Source organism: Camelus dromedarius, chromosome 5 (genome assembly GCF_036321535.1).
Source record: "Camelus dromedarius isolate mCamDro1 chromosome 5, mCamDro1.pat, whole genome shotgun sequence".
In the NCBI taxonomy this organism is placed as follows: domain Eukaryota; kingdom Metazoa; phylum Chordata; class Mammalia; order Artiodactyla; family Camelidae; genus Camelus; species Camelus dromedarius.
Genome location: NC_087440.1, coordinates 91501236 through 91524045, shown reverse-complemented (window position 1 = coordinate 91524045; position 22810 = coordinate 91501236). Strand labels below are relative to the sequence as shown.

Below are 22810 nucleotides of genomic sequence, written 5' to 3'. Positions count from 1 at the left end.
TACTGGCTTTACTTAAATGGAAGTACACTTCGAGCTCGTGGCATTTTGTGGCTCTCTGATGTACGGAATCGGTGATAGGGTCTCGAGCTTAGTTTTGCTAGGTGTCTGCTAGCCTGTGCAATCCAGACCCAAGGGGAATTGGATTTGGGGTTTTTTCTTGTGGTTATTTGCTCTTGATGTATATGTTCAAAACTATAGGAGATGATGATCCAGTGCTGTTGTTATGTATTTGGTCATAGTTCCAGCTAAAGCTGAGCCGGCTCTGGCAATGGGGAGCATTTTCACGTTGGCTCCTGTTTTTTTTTGACACCCCCCCATCCTTTTTCATTTTCTTTTTCTTTTTCTTTTTTTTTTTAACACTTTTTTACTTTTTGGTATTCCGAGATTCTCTAAGCTCATCTTGTATTTCTCCGGCCCCTAGAATCTTCCATTTCTCGAAGGAGTTTTGGTTCCTTTTACTGGAGAAAGGTATTTAGAAAACAAGACTTTGGCACCAAACACGCTCGTTGCTACTGGAATGTCAGTGCCTCTAGGTCCTCTCAGCAGCAGAGCCAGTATGCGGGTGTCCTGACCCATGTACACCCTCCTCATTAAATAACCATGAGTGTAAACTGATGTAAACATACGACTGAGTGAATAAATAAATTGGGATGAGGGGAAAATTCTTCCTGATAGAAGAATTCCAATTCATAAATATAGAAGGAATGAGGGAAATAGAAAGTCTTCATCAGAATACCACAGTGGTAATTTCTGTAGGTGAGATAAACCGATGAATGCTAAAATTAGTAGGTGAAACTTCAAAGGGAGCAGAATTTCTGCACAGCTGCAAATGATCTCCCCCCAAATATTTATTAATTCCTGTGGTGGTTTTAACTTATGTCCACAAATTGTCTGATAGTCCTTCCTCCAGAAGGTGGGGCTTGGTTGCCTTCCTTTTCAGTGTGGGCTGGACTTGGTGATTTGCTTATACAGGGTAGAAGGTAGAAAGGGAAAGACAGGAACTTTACAGTGAGATAGCTGGTAGCCGCTGCCCTAACTGAATGATTAAGAGTAACATCATCAGTAATGAGACATGTGCCCTCTGATAAAATGGGGCAGGAAGAGCTTATCGCCCCCACGCTGTTCTTTCCCGGAGATCCACAGTCTCAGCTGATTTATGAGAATATGTCAGAAGGGCCCAGATTGAGGGGCATTCTGCAAAATGCCTGCCCAGTGCTCCTCAAAACTATGAAGGTAATGAAAAACAAAGTGTGGAGGTGACTGAGGGGACATGACAGCTTAATTGCAGTGTGATACCTGGATCCTGTAAGAGAAAAAGACATTGGTGGACAAGGGGAGGAAATCCAAATAGTCTAGTAGAGCTGACAGAGTTGTATCAGTGCTAATTTTTGGGTTTGACGGATGTTATGTAAGATGTTAACATTAGGGGAGCCGGGTGAAGGGGACTTCAGTACTAGCGATGCAACTCTCCTGTTAAATCTAAAATAATCTCAAAATAAAAGGTAAAAAACAACTCGGAACAAACAGAAAATGACCATAGGAGATCTGGAATGAGTCATATTGCACATTGTTTCTTTCATGAAAAAGATGTTATTATTTCTGATTTACAGGAAAAAATGACTATATTTCTAGAAGAAAGACAACTGCCTTTGGTGTCATTTATAGGAATATTGTTGCTGATAATTTATTGGATGTTTCAGTGTCACTGTCACTTGATCCACAAGTTTTATGCTGGTCTTTGGTTTTATTTTTGCTTTTCAGCCATGAAAATTCTGTTTCTAGCTTTTAGAGCTCTGGAGTGTCTGTCATCATTAATAAACAATTTGATCTTATCACTTGGAGAATAATTTCTGGTCCCTCTAGAATTCACGTCTGCCCCCCTCATCGTCACCTAGACGAGCCCTCAGCGTCCCCTTGTGTGGCTGCGGGCGGCAGGACAAGCTGAGACCCGCCAGCAGGCTGACCTCCACCTCCTCCAAGCTTTACTTCTACTCCTTTCTTTCTGCTCTTACTGAAATAGAAATGGATGGGTTTTGCAATAATCATTGCTAGTATGAAGTCCAGGTAAAGTAAAATAAACCAGCTTGTTTGCGTCGGGAAGGGTACTTCAGCTCCTGAGGCCTGTTTTCCTCGGAGCCGCTCACAGCCGTGGTTTGGGGATAACGAGGTCAGTTACTTGAGCAAGGGCTGCAGCATGACCGTGCCCTTTGATAACTTTTTTGGTATGTCTTCAGAATCTCCACTTGGACTCACCAGGAGTACACAGTTATTAAGAGGGCTCTTTCTGCTGCGATTGTATTCGGTATTCTTCCTATAGAAATATTATAAAGAAACAGAATGAGTCATTCAAAAAAATCCCTAGTCTCGTATTTAGGATCTCTGTGTCCTGAAGCAGCAAGATGAACAGGTGCAGATCCTGGTCACAGGTTACCAGCTCAGACCCTGAAGGCAGAACTGGCAGCTCTTCCTCTCTTAGTTGTGTGACCTTAGACAATTCATCCATCTCCCTGGGCCTCAGTTTCTTTCTTTATGCAGTGGAGATCAGCACAGTATCCACCTCATAGGGTCATTGTGAGAGTTAAATAACCAAGTAGTGGATCAACTTGTCACGTGACAGATGGTGAGGGTTAGTTGGCAGAGTGGTTTGAAGGCTGTGTGGAAATTTGAAGTGCGATAATAGCAGTGATAAAGATGGAGATTACAGCAGTTGTTCCCTGAACATCTGGTGCCCAGCGATGTGTGAACTATGGACACATCTTTTAATCCTCAGCGCAGCCCTGTGAGAGAGTCTTCCTTCGGATTAGGGACCAACCCACAGTGAGAGATGAGTCCCTCACGTGCCTGGTGTCGGCCAGCTGGTGAGGGGTGCAGCCCAGTGTGGGCCCCAGGTCTGTGCAGGTCCAGAGCCCATGTCCTCTCCAGTGCCCCTCCGTGCTGCAGGAGGTAATGCCGCCTTCTGCCCTTGACTTGGAACACAATTTTTCTCAAGTCACATCACTAAATGGTCTTCAAATTACTTTTACAAAAATGAAAAGTCTTCTTTGTAAGGTCTTAAATAAAAACAAAGGTAAGAAATTCATGAGTCACTCTAAAAGCTCTTTTACTTAAAAAGAATATAATTGTAAAAAATTTCAAATATATACAAAGTAAATGGACTAGTATGAAGAACCCCAGATACCTGGCAGCCACTATGAACAACCCTGTAGTTTTCTTTTGTTGTTGTTAATCCTGTAATTTTTATTTAATCTATAGCTCCACCCAGTCTCTTTCCCTACTTGGTTATGATTATGCAATTTTTTAAAGGCAAAATTTGCATACATTGAAATGCACATTTTTAAACTATAATTTTGGCAAATAGATATCCCTATGTAATCAAGACATAGACTATTTCTGTCACCCTAGAAAGTTCCTTTATGTCCCTTTACAGTCAATCCTCCACCCCCATCCCAAGTAGCACTATTCTGGGGTTTGTTTTCTTTTCCTTTATCCTATTCTAGAAATCCGTATTAAATGGAATCTCACAGTATGTGCTCTTGTGTCCAGCTCCTTTAGCTCAGCATTGAAGTCTTTGAGACTCACCCACACTGTCATACCGGTAGTTTAGACCTTTTTCCTGATAAGTAGTATTCATTCCAGTCTGTAGCTGCAACACAACTTATCCAGTCCCCTGTTGATGGAGTTTTGGGTTTTGTTCCTGGTTTTGGGGCTGCTATGAATAAAGCTGCTACAAAACTTGTTGTGGTTATATGTTTTCATTTTTCTTAGGTAGTTACTAATTACCTAGAAATAGCATTGCTGGGTCAAAGGGTAGGTGTATGTTTAACTTCATAAGAAACTGCCAAGCTTTTTTCCAAAGTGATTGCTTGTGCCTTTGTATATTCCCACCAGTGGAGAATGAGAGTTCCCATTGCTCCATATCTTCAGCATTTGGTGGTGTCAGTCTTTAAAATTTTAGCCATTCTGGTGAGTGTGTGTTGTTAACTTCACTGTGGTTTTTGTTTCCGCCTCCCTGATGACTAATGATGAATACTTATTCTTGTGCTTGTTGGCCATTCTCGTATCTTCTTTTGTGAGATGTGTAAAAGTATTTCCTTCTTAAATGTCTGAAGTATTTCACCGGTGAAATCATGGTGGTAACAAACTGGAAACGAAAGGAAGTGGTGGAATGTGTGATGACACCGTGGTGGATCGGCACCATGGAATAGTAAATAACCAAATGGAACTATGCCAGATAATTTGGGTTTTCATACATTTTTAAGGCTTTATTGAGAGATAATTTACATGTGATAAAATCCACCTGTGGTGAGTGAGTTTTAGGAGATCTGTGTAGTGGTGCAGCTCTCACCATGACGTCATTTTAGAACAGTTCTGTCACTTGTGAGGAGGCTTTTCTTTGATAAACATAGGGCTGTTCTGATTTTCAGCTTTATTTTGGGTCAGATCTGGTAATTACGGTTTTCGAGGGATTTGTCCACCTAGTCTAAATCGTTGTATTTATTGGCATATGTTTCTGTGATGCTCCCTTGCGGCCTCTTCAGCATCTGACTGTCATGTCCCCTCTCCCGTTCCTGGTGCTAGTGTTTTACGTCTTTCTTCCCCCCTTGGGTCTTGCCAGGAGTTTGTTGGTTTTACTTACCTTTTCAAAGAACCAGTTCTGGGCTTTGTTAATTCTCTCTGTTGTTTCTGGTTCATTGATTTCTGCCTTTTCTTTATTATTGCTTTTCTTCTACTTACTTTGGGTTCAATTTTCTCTTCTTGTACTTTCTTAAGGTGAAAACTTAGATAATTGATTTTAACCGTTTCTTCCTAACATAGGCGTTTGATGTCATAAATGTTCTTTTAAGCATTGTTTTACTTGCATCCTATGAGTTTTCATATGTTTTGCTTTATTACTTGGTTTGAAATGTTCTCTGATTTCCCTTGTGATTCCTTCTTTACCCAGGGGTTATTTACAAGGTTGTTATTTAATTTGCAAATATTTAGGAATTTTCTAGATAGCTCACTGTTGGTGGTTTCTAATTTAATTCCATTGTGGTCAGAGAACACGTTCTGTAAGTATTCAGTATTTCGAAATTTATTGAGACTTATCTTTTGGTCCAGCATCTTGTTCATCTGCATGAGCGTTCCACATACACTTGAAAAGCGTATTTTGTCTGTAGGTGTTGAATACACTGTTAGGTGAATGTCATTTAGGCACAGGTGGTTAGCATTGCTGTTAGGGTCTCTGTATCTTTACTGGTTTTTTCCATGATTGTTGTACCACCTATGGTGGAGGGGTGTGGACGTCTCCAACTCTTTCTTCCTTTAGTTTTGTCAGTTTTTACTTCATGTATGTTGAAGCTCTGTTATTTAGCAATACACATTTGTAATTGTCGTGTCTTCCTCACGTACTGACCCTTCTATCATCATGAGATCATAAATAGTAGCAATCTTTATTTTGAAATCTATTTTGTCTGATGGGAATATAACCACTTCCTTTACCCTTTTACCACTTGAGGACTTTCTTCCTACAGGTTGAATTGGTTAGAAAAACTTATTTTCCATAAAATCCTTCCAATGAAATGAAATGTTGAAATTTCATAATTAACTAAAAAAACTTTTTAAAGACTTAGTCCTAGTAATATAATCTTTTCCAGTTGTAGGAAAAGGCCATTATGGTAGGTATCATCTGGTTCTTTTTGAAGCAGAGGCTGCCTAAATTCCTGTATCATGATAGTTTGTTTCCAGCAGAACAGTTTGAAAAATAAACTGAATGCCACTTGACCACAAAAGGCAAAGAAAAGTGGTTACTTGCGGATTTTTAGATTTTTTCCTCATGACTTTTAAAAGAGGGAGCAGAGTCGATCTGCATTTTAGTGAGGCCTGCTGCTGAGATGGAGGCAAGCAGTGCCGCGGTGGGCGTGCCTCTCTGCTGTTCGTGTGAGTTCCTTACTTCTGAGTGAGAGCCTGGCGAGGCGTAGGACGCTTCTGTCTGCAGTGAGTGAGATACGTTTCAGGGTATTGTAGCTGGTTTTCATACTAAAGATGAGAAAAGGGAGTATTTGTTTGTCTAAATGACAGCTGTTTGACTACCTGGTTCTAAAATTTTTTTCAGATAGGGTCTTCAGAAGCTAGAACTGTTGCTTCCTGCATTGGTTTCTTGCTCTTTCCACCTAAAGAAGAGCTTCTCACCCTCGGCATTACTGACATCTGGGCGTAGATTATTCTTTGTTGTAGGGCCTGCCCTATGCGATGTAGGATATTTAGCATCATCCAGGAGCTTGGGAAATGTTGGTTTAAATAAAGGTAAAGTGGTTTCTTTATTTTGCAGGATTTTTGAAGGCTCTTAACATCAACTGTAAATTGTCAGTCTCCAAAAGGAACTAGAGTGGGCCTGTCTCAAGCCTTTTGAACATGAAATTTATTCACAAAGCATTTTCCAGAGAAATAAAATTTGGTGGGACACATTTTGGGAAGTGCTGTTCTAAAGGCATTCAGGGGAGGCCAGGGTGCCGGTGAGGAGCAGGTGGTGGGCGGTTACCAAGCTGATAATGATGAACTGACAAGGTCGTGATCTGGTCCCTGTACACACCAACCAGTGTGGCTGCCTGTAATGGGTATTAGAATAGTGAAAGGCTCACGTACTGGAGGGTAAATAGCTGCTATCTTGAGCCTCTCGAGTGCTACCCCCACCCCCACGCACTGTGCTTGGCCCCTTGCCCAGCACTCCCCAGTCCTCTCCTCTCTCCAGCAACTGAAGGGGTATGGTATCTGATTCACAGGGACCCCACCCCCTCTTTTAGAATCCTGTGCCAGCATTGCGGGCTGTGTCTTTCCTGGTTGGCCGGTGACCGTTGTGTGCAAGTTGCTAGTATTTTGAATATCATCCTGGGTGTGAGGGAGGGAATCCGGGAGGACAGTGTGAAAGGGGTGCAGAGCTTTTAGTCAAAGACGCCCTTACACACAGACAGCTCAGGTTCTTAGATACCAGGCTCCCGTCTGTTGGCTAGAAGGAGAGAGGCTTAAAATGTTCGGCCATGCTGACTTAAAACGATAATAATATACTATTGGATATAACTGCCCTTTGAAGAACCAGACCAAATGCTGAAATTTACACTGTATGGCAAAAGTTGGTGGAACAGAGTTCTGCTCAAAGAAAGGATATTTCCAGAGTTAGTTCCTTCCAGGGCCTGTGAGACAGGCCTCTGGCGGGCTGAGTCGTTCCATTGGGTAGGCCCCATGGGGAGCAGCGTCTCTTGTAAGAGCCTGTCTGGAGGGTAGTGACAGTCAGCTTCTGACTGCTGGCCTCTGTCACTTGTATTGTTGTGCTTTGGGATGTGAACACTGTGGCAGGCAGAGCAGTCTTCATCAAGAAAAGCCTGCAGCAAGACACACCTGCTGTGAGAACACCTGTCACCAGGTGAATGACATTGAAAAAATGCACAGCTTTCATTAAAGGTATGGAGAACGTTTTGGAGGTTCCTTAAAAAACTAAAAATAGAGTTACCGTATGATCTAGCAATCCCACTCCTAGGCACAGATCCAGAGAAAACTCTAATTCAAAAAGACACATGAGGGGGGAGAGTATAGTTCAAGCGGTTGAGTGCATGCTTAGCTTGCAGGAGGTCCTGGGTTCAATCCCCAGTATCTCCTCTAAAAATAAATAAACCAACCTAATTACTTCCTCCCACCCTCCAAGAAAAAAAAAAACAAAAAGACACATGCACCCCAATGTTAACAGCAGCACTATTTACAATAGCCAAGACACAAAAGCAACCTATCTGTCTGTGACAGATAATTGGATAAAGAAGTTGTGGTATATGTTCACAATGGAATATTACTCAGCCATAAAAAAGAATGAAATAATGCCATTTGCAACAACATGGATAGACCTAGAGATAATCATACTAAGTGATGTAAGTCAGACAGAGAAAGACAAATATCATATGATATTACTTATATGTGGAATCTGAAAAAATGATACAAATGAACTTGTTTATGAAACAGAAATCACCTCACAGACATATAGAGAACAAATTTATGGATACCAGTGGGGAAAGTGGGCAGAGAAGGGCAGGGATAAATTAGGAGTTTGGGATTAACATATACACACTACATATATAAAATAGACAACAAGGACTTACTGTACAGCACAAGGAACTATGTTTAATATCTTGTAATAACCTATAATGGAAAAGAATCTGAAAAAGAATATATATATGTATATATAATTGAATCACTTTGCTATACACCTGAAACTAACACAACATTGTAAATTAACTACACTTCAATTAAAAAAATTTTTAAAAAAAAGGAAGGCTGAGTATGAATCTGAAATGGTTATTTTCAGATGGTAAAGTTGCTCATTGCTCAGTTGGTTTAGTTCCCATAAACTGATTAATAGGAAATTTTAGTATGTTTCTGTATTTATTAATATTTGTTTGGGAAACCACCAAGATATTCTTTCAAAAGCTTAGATGGGAAAAGTTTGAATATATGTCCAAAGCTATAGGAGCCTTGATTTTTATAAGATAATGTAGAGACAAAATATGCATAAGTTCAACTAAAGAAAATCTGATTAACTTGCTTGATGTATTTGTGAGCTTTTCAGTTGTGATTATGGTTAATAAATAATGGCTTAATAACCGTGACTTTAAAGTTGGCCTGAATTGTGAGGTTATCTGTTTTTACCTACACAATAGTGTCGAGCAAGTGAACAATCTCCGGGAGATACAAGCTCTGAGGCGTCTGAATCCACACCCGAACATTCTTACGTTGCATGAAGTGCTTTTGTAAGTATATTCGGGGCTTTAAAAACTGCCTACATTGGATGATAATTATTAAGTCTTTCTCTAAGAAAGAAAGGCATGGTAGACATTTTTGATATTTGCTTTGTGGTAGCTCAGAGAGTAATAATTTTGTTTTATCTTAAGTCACTCACTTATTTGGGCAGATGTGCGCTGTATGTGATTCCTAACGTGGAAGTGCCTTCATTTAGGGGACCCCAGGTCATAAAAGCATAAGTAATTCAAACGGTTCCTCTCCTGTAGTGCAGCTGGGCCTCCCTGCAGTCGGTGGAGGCGCCGGGTGTCTGAGTCGTGACCTCCTGGGAAGCCTTGCTGTTGTGTGTCAGGGATTGAGCTTGCTGTAGCCCTGCCATTGCCATCTCTGTACAGTCTCTTGTAGCCTTTCTTAGCCTAATTGACATCATTCCAGGGGGTTTTCATTTCTGTTCAAATTACAGACAGGTTTACCAGTTGATCAAGAAGGCGGGGTGCTGGCAGCTCCCCATGGGGCTTCTGGCCCCTGGGCTGGGGACAGGGCTGGGGTTCCAGGGCCTGGCTCCCTGTGGGTGGGGTTCCGAGAGGTTCCCGCCCCAGAGCCTGGCCTTTGCACCCGGCCCGGAAACAACAGGCACGGACAGTCACAGTGCGGGAGGTTTTAATCAGAGGGCTGAGCAGTGCTAAACTTAGGCTGCGGTGTCTTGTCCTGGCTGGGTGTACTCCTGGCTGGCGTGTGCTGAGCGCTTAGCCTGGGCCAGGCCGGAGCCCACAGTCCGTGTGCGAGGCGCAGCCGCCGGTGCAGGGGATGCGCCCGTTCACCACCACCTGTGGGCCTCTTCTCGGCCCGCGGGGCAGCGGGGACCCTGTCCAGCCTCCCGGAGGTGCCCCAGGGTGACTCAGGCCCCGCTGTCCGGGGCCTAGACATCATGCTGGGGTGACGTGACTCATCTTTCTCCTCTTTGCCCCTGATTGGATTTTGGGTTTCTCTCCCCGCACTGTCAGGTGTCCCAATTATAGGGAAGTAATTTAGGTAAATTAAAACTAAATTTGCAGCCATAGAGCAAGAATTAAAGCTTACTTTATTTAATTGTTTTGCTTGGCCAACTCCTCAACCTCTTCTTTCTGCTCGTAGTTACTTTTATGTTTTTAAGACCCTTCTCTTTAAAAGTTGGAGGAGGGTAGCTTTTAGAGGTTTTTGGTTTGTTTTTTTTTTTTGCCTAAACTGGATTTTCACTATTTTAAATTATTTTTACCTGAAATACTGTTTGAAAATCAAAACTTCTACTGTTTCAGCCATTACCCGTTGGTCTGTGTCTGATGTGGTAGTGCTTTGTGTTTATCAGAAATGTTTACAAGTGACTTACATGTTTATTTCTGATTAAGACAAGAAAAAAATGTAAAACCTACTTTCTTCTTCAGTGACAGAAAATCTGGTTCTCTTGCACTAATATGTGAACTTATGGACATGAACATTTATGAGCTAATACAAGGTACGTAGAGTAATTTGAAAACTAATCTAAGCTCTTTTAAAGCCTGTAGTTCGCATATACTTTGGTTTTGGTTCTCAAAATCGTTAGTCAGCCTCATGCAGTAGTTCTGTATAAAAATACAGTGGTCAGGGGAGGTGTTTTTTCTAGAGTCTTGTCTACTCAGAACACGGCTGCAGATGAGAAGTAAAGCCACAAGGCCCTGCGGCTGGCTGGGTGATGTGGGTGAGGGGCGCACAGGGCAGCAGACAGCTCAGGCCTTCCTCACTGCCGGGCCCTGCGGGAGACTGCACACCCAAGCCTGTCCCCTTTGAGGGTCTCTTCCTGGCTCTGCGGTTGCTTGATGTTCTAGCCTGTGCTTCAATGTGAGGCAGGGCTCTCTTCCCCAGACCGTCCCTCTGAGAGGGAGCCTCCTGTTCGGGTCCTTACAGAGCCCCCGGGGGTAGGGGGCGCTCCTTCACTTCCTCTCTTTTGAACAATGCCGCCCTGTTTAGGAAAGCTCGTTTCCCTGATGAGGTCGCAGCTGGTTTTGGAAGCTTAGGGAGGTCACCTGAGGGAAGAGGAGAAAAGGAGGGAGATACCCTGCAGTCTGACCTCTCGGTGGCGTTAGACGCCAGGACAGATGAGCCTGCGTCACTGGGAAAGCTGTTCAGGAGGTGCTGTGCTGTGCTGTGCGGGCCACGTTACACGTCTCCAACAGAGGGAGAGCGGCTGCCTTCTGCACGTGAGGGGCCACCTACAGTGGAAACGGTCTTAGTGACGGCGGCATAGAAGATTTAAAATCTGCTGTATGATGCTCTCAGACAATTTCGGCCCAACTTGAAGATGACGTGCTGGGGAAGACAGATTGAGGGGCTGTTCTTGTGATGAGAAAGATACTGATGTTGAAGATGCATGTGAAGAGTTCAAATAAAATTATTTTAATGAAGTGAGAGAGTGGAACAAAGCATTGTATCAAATTAATTTATCTTACCTGTGATTTCGAATGTGTTTTAGTAAATTACTAATAAAATAAATATTGTAGGTAGGTAAGTTTTTCTATATCTGTAAAAGTTGATGTAAAACTTTTGGATCCAAAAACTTTTTTTGCGTCTTTTGGAGAAAATAGAAGATTGCCTTATATCTGGGAATATACGGTATTTCTTGTAAGTTACAAGCCTTGTGTATTTTATTCATAGGTAAGCCCCTCACTCAGTTATCTGTTTAATCTTGTTTTAAGTACAGTTCTCAATAAACTTAGTCATCTGGTTTCTTGGCCTAAAATCCGTTAAAAATAGAGCTCTTAGGAGGAGGTTCTCTAACTTGGCATGCCAACAGAAAGTGACAGGTGACAATCCGATAATGGGGGAGGGGACTGAAAATACAAAACATGTACCTGAGGCCAAAGAAGAAACAAAACAAAACCGAGAGTGGTCTGGGCAAATAGCTGGAAGTTGCCAGAGTCCCCAGGACAGGTCAGAGAAAGTGCAACCATGGAATGGGTGTGGTGCTAGCCCTAGTACTGCTTCTGTAAATGGTGATGGGAAAGGTGGGAAAGTGAATGAATTGTTTTTAAAAGATTTCCATTTAAAATGATTAGTGTAGAAGAGGGTTTTATGTTCAAGGAGTAAATCTCATTTATCTGGAAATTCCACGTAAGGTCTTACTCCAAACAGCCTGGATAAACAGGTGTTACCCTACGACTGCGTTTTCAGATACATGCTATCTGACATAGAGTCTTCACTCTGATTCTCTCTGTGTGTATACATACATAACAGAGTATCAGGAGAGGGTATCAGACTGAACCAAGAGAAGACAACCACTGAACTTTGCAGTAATTTACGATAATCTTATTACCAGGAAGCCAACATTTTGCATCTTAATGAATCTACACAATCACATCCTTTGTTTAGTAACAATTTTCTTGTTGTTAGGTGTATGTCTTTTATTAGAATTTTGATTGTTGCTTCCTAGACTGTGGTATTTTAAAACTCAAGGAGAGGGAATAATTTCTGGCAAGTTTCTGTGTGTTTAGATTTGAGAAAGCTTTGTTTAGAAATAAATGTCTTTAATTTCCCAGTTGTAGGGGAATTGTGTAATTGGAGAAATTGAATTCATTTCTTTTAGTATCTGTCTACAGAGAGAAATTGCAGAAAACAAACTCTTGTATTATAGCTCAGCGGACACTCGTTCATTACGTGAACACCAAGTGTCTACTACAGAACCCAAGATGCGCCAGTGGTAAGGAGCATCTGAATTTCAGAGATGTTAAAATGTGGGACAAACAGCTCACAGTGACTGTGAGATACTGCATATTGAAATACGCATCCTGATTTCAGAGTTTTTAAAATGTGGGAGAAAAAAAAGTCTGCCTTAGAATTGAGGAAATACAGTCGTCCCTCAGAATCTGCAGGGTATTGGTTCTAGGGTCTCCCCCCCCACGCTCAGATACCCAAATCCGTGGATTCTCAAGTCCCTCATGTAAAGTGGCCCTCCTTTCCACCAATTCCACAGCCACGGATTCAGCCCACCATGGGAACCTCATATGCAGAACCCGTGGATGTAGAAACCACGGACACGGGGTGCTGGCCACAGTGACGGTGATGATGATATGTAGCAGGTCCTGGGTGCTAACCACGTGCCAGGCGCTGTTCTGAGCCCTCGATGGGAATTAGCTCATTTTACCAGGCAGATATTCGTGGTCCCCCTTTAAAGGTGATAAAAAGGAGGAGAGAGATGAGTAACCTGTCCAAGGTCAGTTACCTAATTAGAGACAGAGCTGGGGGTAGGATGCGGGCAGTCTGGTTCCAGAGTCTTGTCTTAACCACCACGCACACTGCCTCTTGACAGCCCATCGTGGAACCAGGAAAGGCCTGGTTGCTCAGGCCACTGCTGGCCGCTTTAGGGCCACATAGCCTCCTGCCTCGGCTTCTCTCTTGACAGACTTGGCCACCCAGACCCAGAGACTCTCCCCTGGCGGCACGTGGCCCAGAAGTCCTCGTCACCAGCCACCTTCTGGAGCATAGGTTGTTGTAGGTCCACTGGGCTGGCCTTGTCACCTTGGGGTTATACCTTTTAGAGTCTGTGAGTGGGCCAGGTGTCCTAAAATAAATCCGCGATACTGGGGGGTGAACCAGGAAGGGAGAAGCAAAACAAGCTTGGTTTGACTGGAAGCAAACGTGACAGTTCAGTCCCAGGACGGTTTAGGGCAGGGTGCCTTATCACCGTGCAGCCTAATGATTTTTCATGACAGTACTGTGTCAGATTAATTCAATCTTGTTTTTATAGGTTATCAGATCCGACTCACTGATTGTAAGATGCTCTATTTTTTTAAGTACCAACAAAAAGGAAGAAAACATTAACAATTCTGCTCTGACACTTAGCTTTCTTATCACTTAGCAACTTTAGTTCTGTCCTTATTAAAAGAGCTTTTTGAGAACTACTTAGAGTTTCCTCCCATGTCACCGTCCCGTCATGCATGTATGAGGAAAGTGGAGGTGACGTCAGTCTCTCACGGCCTTCCTGACACTCCCTCAGACATTTGACACAGTGGTCGGTGTCTTCGTTTTCACGGTGTCGGTCTCTGTGCCATTCAGAGTGAGTGACCCAGCCTTTTTGCCACGGGGATTTTCTTCCAAGCCGATGGCGCTGTCCCGTTAGTTTTAAAGCTGCTGCTTCTGGGAAGTGCTGTTCCCGTGTGGCCATGTTGACGCAGCGTGGATCACCCGTATCGCAGAACCACTCTCCGGGTCCAGCACTCACAGTGCCGGGTGTATGTAGTGATGGGAGGCGGTCACGCTCCATGAGCCTTTGTTCTTGTCTGTGCAGTGGGGATGGTCATTGTGTCTGCCTCTCAGGGGTGCTGTGAGGAGTAAACCAAGTAGCACGTGTGGAGTGTTTAGAGCAGTGCCTGGCTGGCGAGGTCACTGCCGTTATCGTGGGAACAGTTTGTCACAGGCTTGCTCTGTGTTACTGTGTTTCATCTTCCCAGTTCTATGAGCTCCACTCCATTTGGAGGGAAGGAAATTGAATGTCAGAAGTTACAGCACTTGCCTAAGATGAGCCAGCTTCAAAGAGCGGAAGCGGGAGGACCCCATCCTTGAATCTGTCTTGGTTGATGAGAGAGGGGCCCTGGTGACGTCCGGCTCCACGCTGATCCTGACGTCCCACCTGCTGGCTCTGCCTGTGAAGACCTCTTCCCTCTCTCAGAGCAGTGTGGCCTAGTGCACAGCTCTCCTGTGGAAAATACCGCCAGCAAACGTGCTTACTGGGTACCGTGGGGCAGAGCCCCTGGGCCCAGGCGCCTTTGGCTGTGCCCTGGTGGAGCCAGCAGACACCCCCAGGCCTGACCAGGAAAGCCAGGCCCAGACCTGGGGCCAGAGCCTTGTGGGAAGGGGGGTGTGCTGGACGTGGTGCGCAGCGCCGGCTACCCTGGCAGTCATGTTCAGTCAGTGCTGACAGCCGATGTCACAGTTAACCGTTGTTAGTGTTTTCACATTGCTGGATTGTATGTGACATTCTTTAGAATCTTCTTAAAGAGAATATTTGGTAAAAATTAACTTGCTAAAGTGAATTTGGTCGGGAGAGCCACAACAGACCAGGGAGATGCTGTTTGCAGTCTGCTGGCATTCAGTAATTTCATATGAGGAACTTAAGAGTAGTTTATTAATTATACTCTATTTATTTGTTTCAAGATGTTTATAACAAAAATCTGGTGGGAACCAGATGCAGCCTTGGGCCTGGAAAGTTAGGATCTTGTTTTGGAAAAACTGTTGTGAAGAGTTGATAGTCTTTCCTCTCCTTGTTGAGGGTGTGGACTCCGATGGTCCAGACCAGTATCCCGCATGGTCCATGCGGTTCCCTCGCTCCACTGTAGCCCCTTATGCAGGCAGGGATTCCTACGGAGGGGCCAGGGAGAGAGTCGTGTCCTTGCTCCCAGGGCTACAAAGGGGTCGAGGTGGGTGAGGTGGGGGATCAGACTCAGGAAGAGAAGAAGGGTAGGCACCTGAAAATGCCCTCACACCAGGGGCTGGAGGCAGCTGGAAACACAGGCTCCTGGCCCACCTGCCTAGATTTGTGGTTCGCTAGGTCTGGGTTTGGGCCTTGGAATCTACCTTTTAAAAGCTCCCAAGGTGATTATGAAGATTGGATGGATTGGACTTTTCCTAAAAGAGCCCACCTGTCTGGAGTTCAAGTTCAGTTGACTATAGTGACAATATTATGCCACAAGTAAGGTGTGGACATGGCTGGGAGGGGTGCTTCCAGGAGCAGAAAGCATGAGTACAACTGTTCACATGTGCAGCAACGTCCACAGATGGGTGGGACTGGAGCATTCGGGGAAACAAGAGGATGTGGTAGGTGTGGTCCCCAAAGGGAGGACTGGGCCCAGGAGCCGGTTCTGAGAATGTGTTGGAAAGGCAGCTTTGGGGGCCGCACAGCAGACTTACTGAGCCAGAAATGCCTGGGGGTGAGGGCGGGGAGCACTCTGGGTCTTCACAAGTTCCTGTATCCTGAGAGCCCATGTACCAGCGGGGATCTGCAGACAGGGGTCTGGGGAGTCAGGCTGTTTAGGGGGCAGTGAGAGCCCTCTCAGAGGAGTGCCGAACTTCATGAAGCTTCATCCAGCCTCCTGTGTAAAGTTTTCTTTCTTCTCACCTTTATGTAGATAATTAATAAAATTACAGGATTCCTTAAGCTAGGGAAAGCTGACAGTTTTAGTTTTAATTCTTTTAATTAAATTTTGGAAAACATGATAAATTAAGTGAAATGGGATAAAAAGATTATAGTATGACATGGAAAAAGTTCATTTCACTTAGACATTTTATAATTTAAGTTACATTCTATTGTTAACATGAACATTCTTGTTACGCAGAAAAAAGAATGTGTTTATTTTTTTCAACAGAAATTGCAAATTTAGGACCAAAAATGTCAAGTGGGACATATGCTCATGGAGAGAAAAGTGGTTTTCTGAATTGTTGAGAGTGGATACTTTGCTGATTTAAAACTTAATAACCGAAAAACATAGACCTTTGAAATTAAAATCAAGTGAAGTGTGACATCGTCCAGCATGAGGGTAGCTAGGATGCTGGAGTGTAGTGTTGGGAGTTTTAGAGCATCCTGAACACGGCAGGAGGGGAGGAAGGTGTGGAGAGCAGGGCGAGGGACGGTGCCCCCAGGCGCAGGTGCCCGCAGCGCGGTCAGGATCGCTGCCTCTGTGAGAGGAGCCCGCGGGCTGTGAAAGCTAAAGCCAGCGTTGGTCTTGTCGGATTAAGAAAACGTACTCTTCTGAGCTGTGTGGTGCCACCCTTAGAAATGGAACCCTCCGTTTAGACGGGAAGCTGGGGAAACACTGGATTTGCACGTGCCTCCGGACAGCTCCCAATCCCGCATCCTGCGTTAGAAGGCGCGTCCTGGGGCCGCCTGAGGCCGTGTTGTCCTGCTGAGCTGCCCTGTGATTGCCGCTCTGCAGTCAGAGAGGCATGGCGCTGGGATTTTAAGTGAAATCGTGCCAGTCTCTCGAATTTTAACTGGCATATTTTGTAGATAGACTCCGTATTTCCTAGAACTACTTCAGGTGGTTTTTCACTGAGAAAGTCAGATTTTTGCACTGTTAATAAAAATGGATTCTATTTTGGTTTCAGTAAAGGGGGTGTGGACCATTGGTAACCATATTTGGCTGCTTCCTTGATCACACAGGGAGAAGACACCCATTGTCAGAAAAAAAAATTGCGCACTATATGTACCAGCTGTGTACATCTCTCGACCATATGCACAGGTACGCACTTGGGGACTTGGCGGCTTTCAAGTTTAAAAAATGTATTAACATTTATTAAAAATACAGCATACAAGATTTTGAATGAATGCAGTACCATTAATTCTATCCTCCGTTTTATGTTGCATGCAGAAATGGAATATTTCACAGAGACGTAAAACCAGAAAATATATTGATAAAGGTAAGAACCTTTAAATGAAGAATTGGTATCAGAATAGAGGTAGAATATAAACCTTCCCATCAGATGTGCTTTCAGTCCCTGATAGCTGGATACCATGTCTATTTTAATTTTTTTTCTTCCAGTTTGGAAAAACAGTTTATTTAATAAATGCCATCAATGTAAGTGGACATCTGGAAAAAAGTTATCTTAGGTATCCTTCTAATACTATATGCAAAAATAAACTCCAGTCAAACTATCTTTGTAAAGTGGAAGAAGCAGGAACCGAGTTCAGATCTGTCTCACTCGAAACCCCTGAAACTATACATACGTGAGGTGCGCAGTTCGATGCATTTGGGTGTAACGTACAGCATCCCAGTCAGGTCAGCAGGCAAGTCCATCGCTCCCAGAAGTTTCCTCTTGCCCCTCGGTGACCCCTCCCTCCTCATCTCTTGTCCCCAAGCGAAGACTGGCTGACTTTCTGTCATTACAGAATTAGTGTGTATTTTCTGAAATGTTCTATAAGTGGAATCTGATGGTATGTACTCTTGTTTGTGCCGGCTCCTTGCAGTCAGCGTCATTTTGAGAGCCGGCCACGTTACAGGTGTGCCGCACCTTGCGGAGCCGCCCCACGGCTCTTGTGTGCTCAGTCCTGTTTCTGCCGGTCTTCTGCTGTTTTGCGTCTCAGTTTGGGGAATCTCTCTAGGCGGGTCTTCAGGCCCCCTGGTTCTTTCCTTGGCTGTGTTTAGGCTATTGCTGAGCCTATCAGTCATTTTAAAATTTTTGTTAAAGTGTTTTTTTTTTATTTCTAGTGTTTCCTTTTGGTTCTTTCTTAGGGTTTCCATCTCTCTGCTTATGTTTTCCACCTGAACTTGCATGCTCTTTACTTTTTCCATTAGAGCCTTTGACAAATTAATTATAGTTATTTTAAATTTCCTGTCTGGTAATTCTAAAATTCTAAAACCTGTGCTGTATTTGAGCCCAGTTTTGATGCGTGCTTTGTCTCTTCAGACTGTGTTTTTTCTTGCCCCTTAACATGCCTGGTAATTTGTGTTGAATGTATCGGGAATGGGAACAGAGGTAAAAGGCGAGCAGAGTAGGTTTCCTGCGAGTCTGGTGAGGAATAGTGCTGTGCAGTGTTCGCTGTGGCTGTAGGTGCCAGAGGCTTCAAATGTATTGACAGCATGCGTTTTATTACTTGAATGTGAGGGGTAAAGAAGGTGGAAGAAATGCCTTGACACCTGTTTCCCTGGGCTGTCTGTCCTGCCCCGGCCCAGCCACCCCCGAGTGGGAACCACGCTCCCAGAAGTGCTGGACAGAATGGGGGGTTTGAGGCGTAACAGGGGATGTGACCAGCGTGTGCAGCTCATTTGTAGACTTGCACTGGGACTTCAGAGTTTCTGAAGCCAGTAGACATTTTGAAATATCTGTAAAACGTAGCCAGAATATTTGTAGATGTGTTCCACTGAATAGAAACACCACTTCCTCTTCTGTTAGAGGCAGTTTCAGGTGCTTACAAAGCCAGTAGTTTATATTTTACAAGCTAGTGTAGATGTCATAAATTTTCCCATTAGTGTGTAAATATTTGAAATGGTTGGTGTTACAAGAGCTACTTGACAAGGTGTTATTTGTCCCTGCTCCCCTCCTCGCAGCAGGATGTCCTGAAATTAGGGGACTTTGGGTCCTGCCGGAGTGTGTACTCGAAGCAGCCGTACACAGAGTACATCTCCACCCGCTGGTACCGGGCCCCCGAGTGTCTCCTCACCGACGGCTTCTACACCTACAAGATGGACATGTGGAGTGCCGGCTGCGTGCTCTACGAGGTGGCCAGGTAGCGCTGAGCCGGCCGCACGCGGGGCACCCCGCCTGCCGCTGGACCTCTGCGTCGGTGTCCTGAGGCAGCTTGCGCAATGGGGCTCGGCCGGTCCAGGGGCTCTGGGCCAGCCCCTTCCTTTGCTGCACAGGTTTTACTGTCATTCTTCTGTCGTGGCTGTTTTCTAACGATGGAAACTGTGTTGGGCTTTCCTTTTCCTTTTTGTCAAGTACTTTTCCTTGTTTGCTTGTCATGGAGAAGACGACTGTCAGTTACCTGTTTCCTGCCAGCCCGCCCGGCCCGGGGTCTGTGGGCCTTTTCATTTGGCTTCATCAGTGACACAGCTGATTACCAGATTCAGGAGCAGAGTAGAAGCGTGCTCACTGCCACTCGTGGGGCCTGCCGTGGGGAGGTGTGAGCGGTGGGTCCCCAGGTCTGCCCTCAGCGGCGCAGCCCTCCCAGGTGTGAGGACGGGCTGGAGTCCAGCGAGTCCCAACCCTGAGTGTCCTCCCCTGCAGCCTCTGGATGGAGCAGAGGCTGGGGGAGGGGAGGAGGGCTCTTCTCCCAGGCGGAGGGTACTGGGTTGGAGAAACCCAAGGAGGAAGTGGATCATGAAGAGGTGGGTGAATTTAATGCCAGGGTGACGCGCAGCAGAACGCAGAGCCCAGCACAGGCAGCACCCAGGCCGCCTGCTCCTGCCTGCTCGGCTGACCCCTTATCCTTCAGGGCCCACCTTCTGATTCTGTGTCGTTCGTACTGATAGGTGAAAGGGGAGTGACGCTTTCACTGCCGCTGAAGTACCAGCAGACAGTCTCTCCTCGTGCTGAAGCCCTGGGAGTCAGTCGAGGGTGTTAAAGGGCTTAAGCGTTAAGTGCGCAACGACCAGCGGCGTCTGGTCTGAGTCTAGCTGCCAGCGGTGACCCCATGGCCTCCGCCACTGGGATCTGGTACTTGCTCGCCTGTGTTTTCTCTTCTTCCCCGAGAGCCGTGAGATGCTGCTGTTCTCTTGGCTAGAAGCTAGTCTTACTGCCAGAGCCAGATTTTTAAACCCTCCTTTGTGGCGTGTAGTATGTTACAGATCTGAAGTCTTTCATCCACAATTCCACAATCCTTGAAAAACTCCAAACCCAAAATGTTCCTTGGAACTCAGTTGGTAGCAAAACTTGACCTGGCCCAGCCTGAGTTTTTGTCAGTGAAACTCTCCTGGGCTGTGGGAAGACCCTTGGTGGTTACATCTCGCAGCCGGCAGAGACCCGGGCTGTGCGGGCAGAGGGCTCTGTCTCTGTCTGGGACAGGAGATGGAGGAAGACCTATGCCCCAGGGGGATGGAAGTCACCATGCGGGGAGGGCTGGCACCCCGGGTTCCACCTGGGCTGCTGCCCTGACCGCAGCCCCCGGTTGCACCTGCCCAGCCTGCAGCCCCTCTTCCCTGGAGCCAATGAGCTGGACCAGATCTCCAGAATCCACGACATCATCGGCACGCCTACTGAGAAGACCCTTGCCAAGTTCAAGCAGTAAGTGCACCTGCTCCCAGGAGTCCCCCGGGACTCACCCTGCCAGGCCAGGGTACCTCACCCCACAGCCTCCCCTGCGCCTGCTGGGCACCACTGGCCCCAGCACGGCTGCCCAGGCAGAGCCTCCTCACAGCCCCCCTGAGGGCTGGACAGTCAGGTCTTGTCCCCTGAACACTTGCTAGGATATAGAGGCCTCTGGGTGAGAAAGGTCGTCAAGCATGGGCTGCACGCATGGGCTGCATGCAAGGGCCCAGTGTAGCTGCCACCCAGCCTGCTGTGGCCACTCCGTCACCTGGACGGGGACTCGGGCTGGGGGCTTCCAAGGGAGGGCCCTGTGAGGGGAGTAAAGAGATGACAACTATTTTGGACTCTTTTTCTTTTTTAAACTTTATTTTATGCTTCTCTGGTGGGAGTGAGAGATTAGTCTTTTTGAAGAAAAGTATTTTTCTTACATTTTATAGCATAACAGATTTCATGATCTCCCCCACCTTTTTTTAAAAATAGACTTCATTTTTTAGAGCAGCTTGAGGTTCACAGAACACCTGAGTGGAAGGCATAGAAGTCTCGCGTGTGCCTCCTGGCCTCCCTCACGGCGCGCGGCCTCCCTGCCGTCAGCGCGGGCCCTGGGGCACATCTGCTGGGGTCCAGCCTGCACTGGCACGTCACTGTGACCCAGAGCCCACAGTGTCCGTGTCGGTCCACTCTTGTATTCTCTGGATTTGGACCGCTGTCCAGTCCCCCTCCCTTTTGTGACCGTTAACCATTACCTTAAGTGTAGGCCCCACAGAGTCGCGATGACGGACCTGCCATGTGCTCCAGTGATGGTGTGATCGTTTATTATCGTTGGGCTTTTAATACAGGTCGAGAGCTATGAGTTTTGATTTTCCTTTTAAAAAGGGATCAGGAATACCTCTCCTGACAGCCAGTTTGTCTCCACAATGCCTCTCCCTCCTGCACGCCATGGTGGCCTATGACCCAGACGAGAGAATCACTGCCCACCAGGCCCTGCAGCACCCCTACTTCCACCAGCAGAGGTGGGCACGCTGGCGGGGCCCCGCGGGGCCCGCGGTGGGGCAGGTGGGTTCCAGGAGCTGTGCCAGTACCTCAGGGAACCCCCAGCCTGCCCCTTCTGGTATAGTCTCCCGAAAGGAGGCTGTCAGCGGCTGCGCAGGGGGCAGAAGGAGGGCTCTGTAGCTGCTTTCCCATTGATGCCAAGGCTCAGTTGTTTATAGACTCGCGAGTCATCTCGTGCATGTCCGGGTAAATGGGGTGAACGCGCCGTGAGGTCTGAGGGCACCTGGGCGGCATCTGGCACCGGAGGGCATGCGAGTCCACACCCGTGTCCACTGGGGTACGTGTGACGAGGGGGTTCATCTTCCCCAAACCTCGAGTGTCTGGGGGGGTGGACCCCTCCACTCCCGGCCCAGAGACAGGCAGAAGCAGGAGAGGGAAAGGGCTCCTCGGGCAGCGCACGCTGGGGAGGGGAGGCAGCGACAAGGCGCTCACCGATTTGGAGACAAAGAAGGCAGACAGGCTGCAGGCTGGTGGGTTCTGAGGGTAGGCGCCCCCTCCTCTCTACCCTCCCTGCAGGGCCACCGAGAAGCAGGCTCTGGCCAGCCACTGGAGGAAAGCCACAACTTTCTTTCCAAAGCACCCTGTGGCCCCGGAACTACTCAGCAGCACCTGGCAAACTCCCAAGGAGGGCCAAAAGCAGGTACTGAGAGCGTCGGTGAGCTGAGCCCGGGCCGGGTGCCCTCGAGCCTGTGTCTCTCAGGCCAACACCACCTGTGGAGGGCATGGCTGGCTGGGCTGCCGCGTCTGTCAGGGACCTGCCACCCCGCCAGACAGCGTCTCCCCGTGCTGGGACACGGGCAGCCCGGCTGCAACTGTGCCAGCCCTTCCTGCCACTCTAGCTGAGATTGACTGCATCCCCAGGTGGGGCTCTGCACACAGGGCCAGGGTCTGAGCCAAAGCAGTGCACATGTCCCCTCCTTGTGCCCTCAGACCGGCCCAAGGAGGACCACAGAGAGTCTAACTCTGGCCTAGGTGACCATTCCCACTTGGCCACTGAGCCCCTGTGAGAGCAGCAGGCTCCAGAGGGGCACGCTGACCATCACAGAGGTCATTTTGCACACTTCTGGTTTAGAAACCAGAGTGTTCTTTTCAGATACTGTGTGGCCCCCATTTGCTCAGTTCCCCCAGTTTTCCAGGTGTGAGCTGGCTCCAGACTGGCAGCTGTGCCCTTCCATGAGTTATCACTCAGCCTGACGCTGAGCGGCTGTGGCTCTGGGCTGAGGGCTGAGGGCCCAGATGCACTTGCAGTCAG

General features: G+C 46.6%; 1 protein-coding gene across 9 annotated transcripts in view; it reads left to right on the top strand.

Annotated features, from left to right (window-relative positions):
* Nucleotides 1–22810, top strand: part of MOK (MOK protein kinase) — a 44718-nt gene that overhangs the window by 20235 nt on the left and 1673 nt on the right. For 4 of the 9 annotated variants that reach the window (XM_031454357.2, XM_064486262.1, XM_064486263.1 and 1 more), the window contains 8 exons: nucleotides 8682–8771; nucleotides 10182–10252; nucleotides 16925–17003; nucleotides 17133–17181; nucleotides 18810–18988; nucleotides 20383–20484; nucleotides 21345–21518; nucleotides 22075–22198. In XM_031454357.2, coding sequence (XP_031310217.1) covers nucleotides 8682–8771; nucleotides 10182–10252; nucleotides 16925–17003; nucleotides 17133–17181; nucleotides 18810–18988; nucleotides 20383–20484; nucleotides 21345–21518; nucleotides 22075–22198 — 868 coding nt within the window. The other 5 variants (XM_064486261.1, XM_064486264.1, XM_031454364.2 and 2 more) reach the window with 5 other exon arrangements.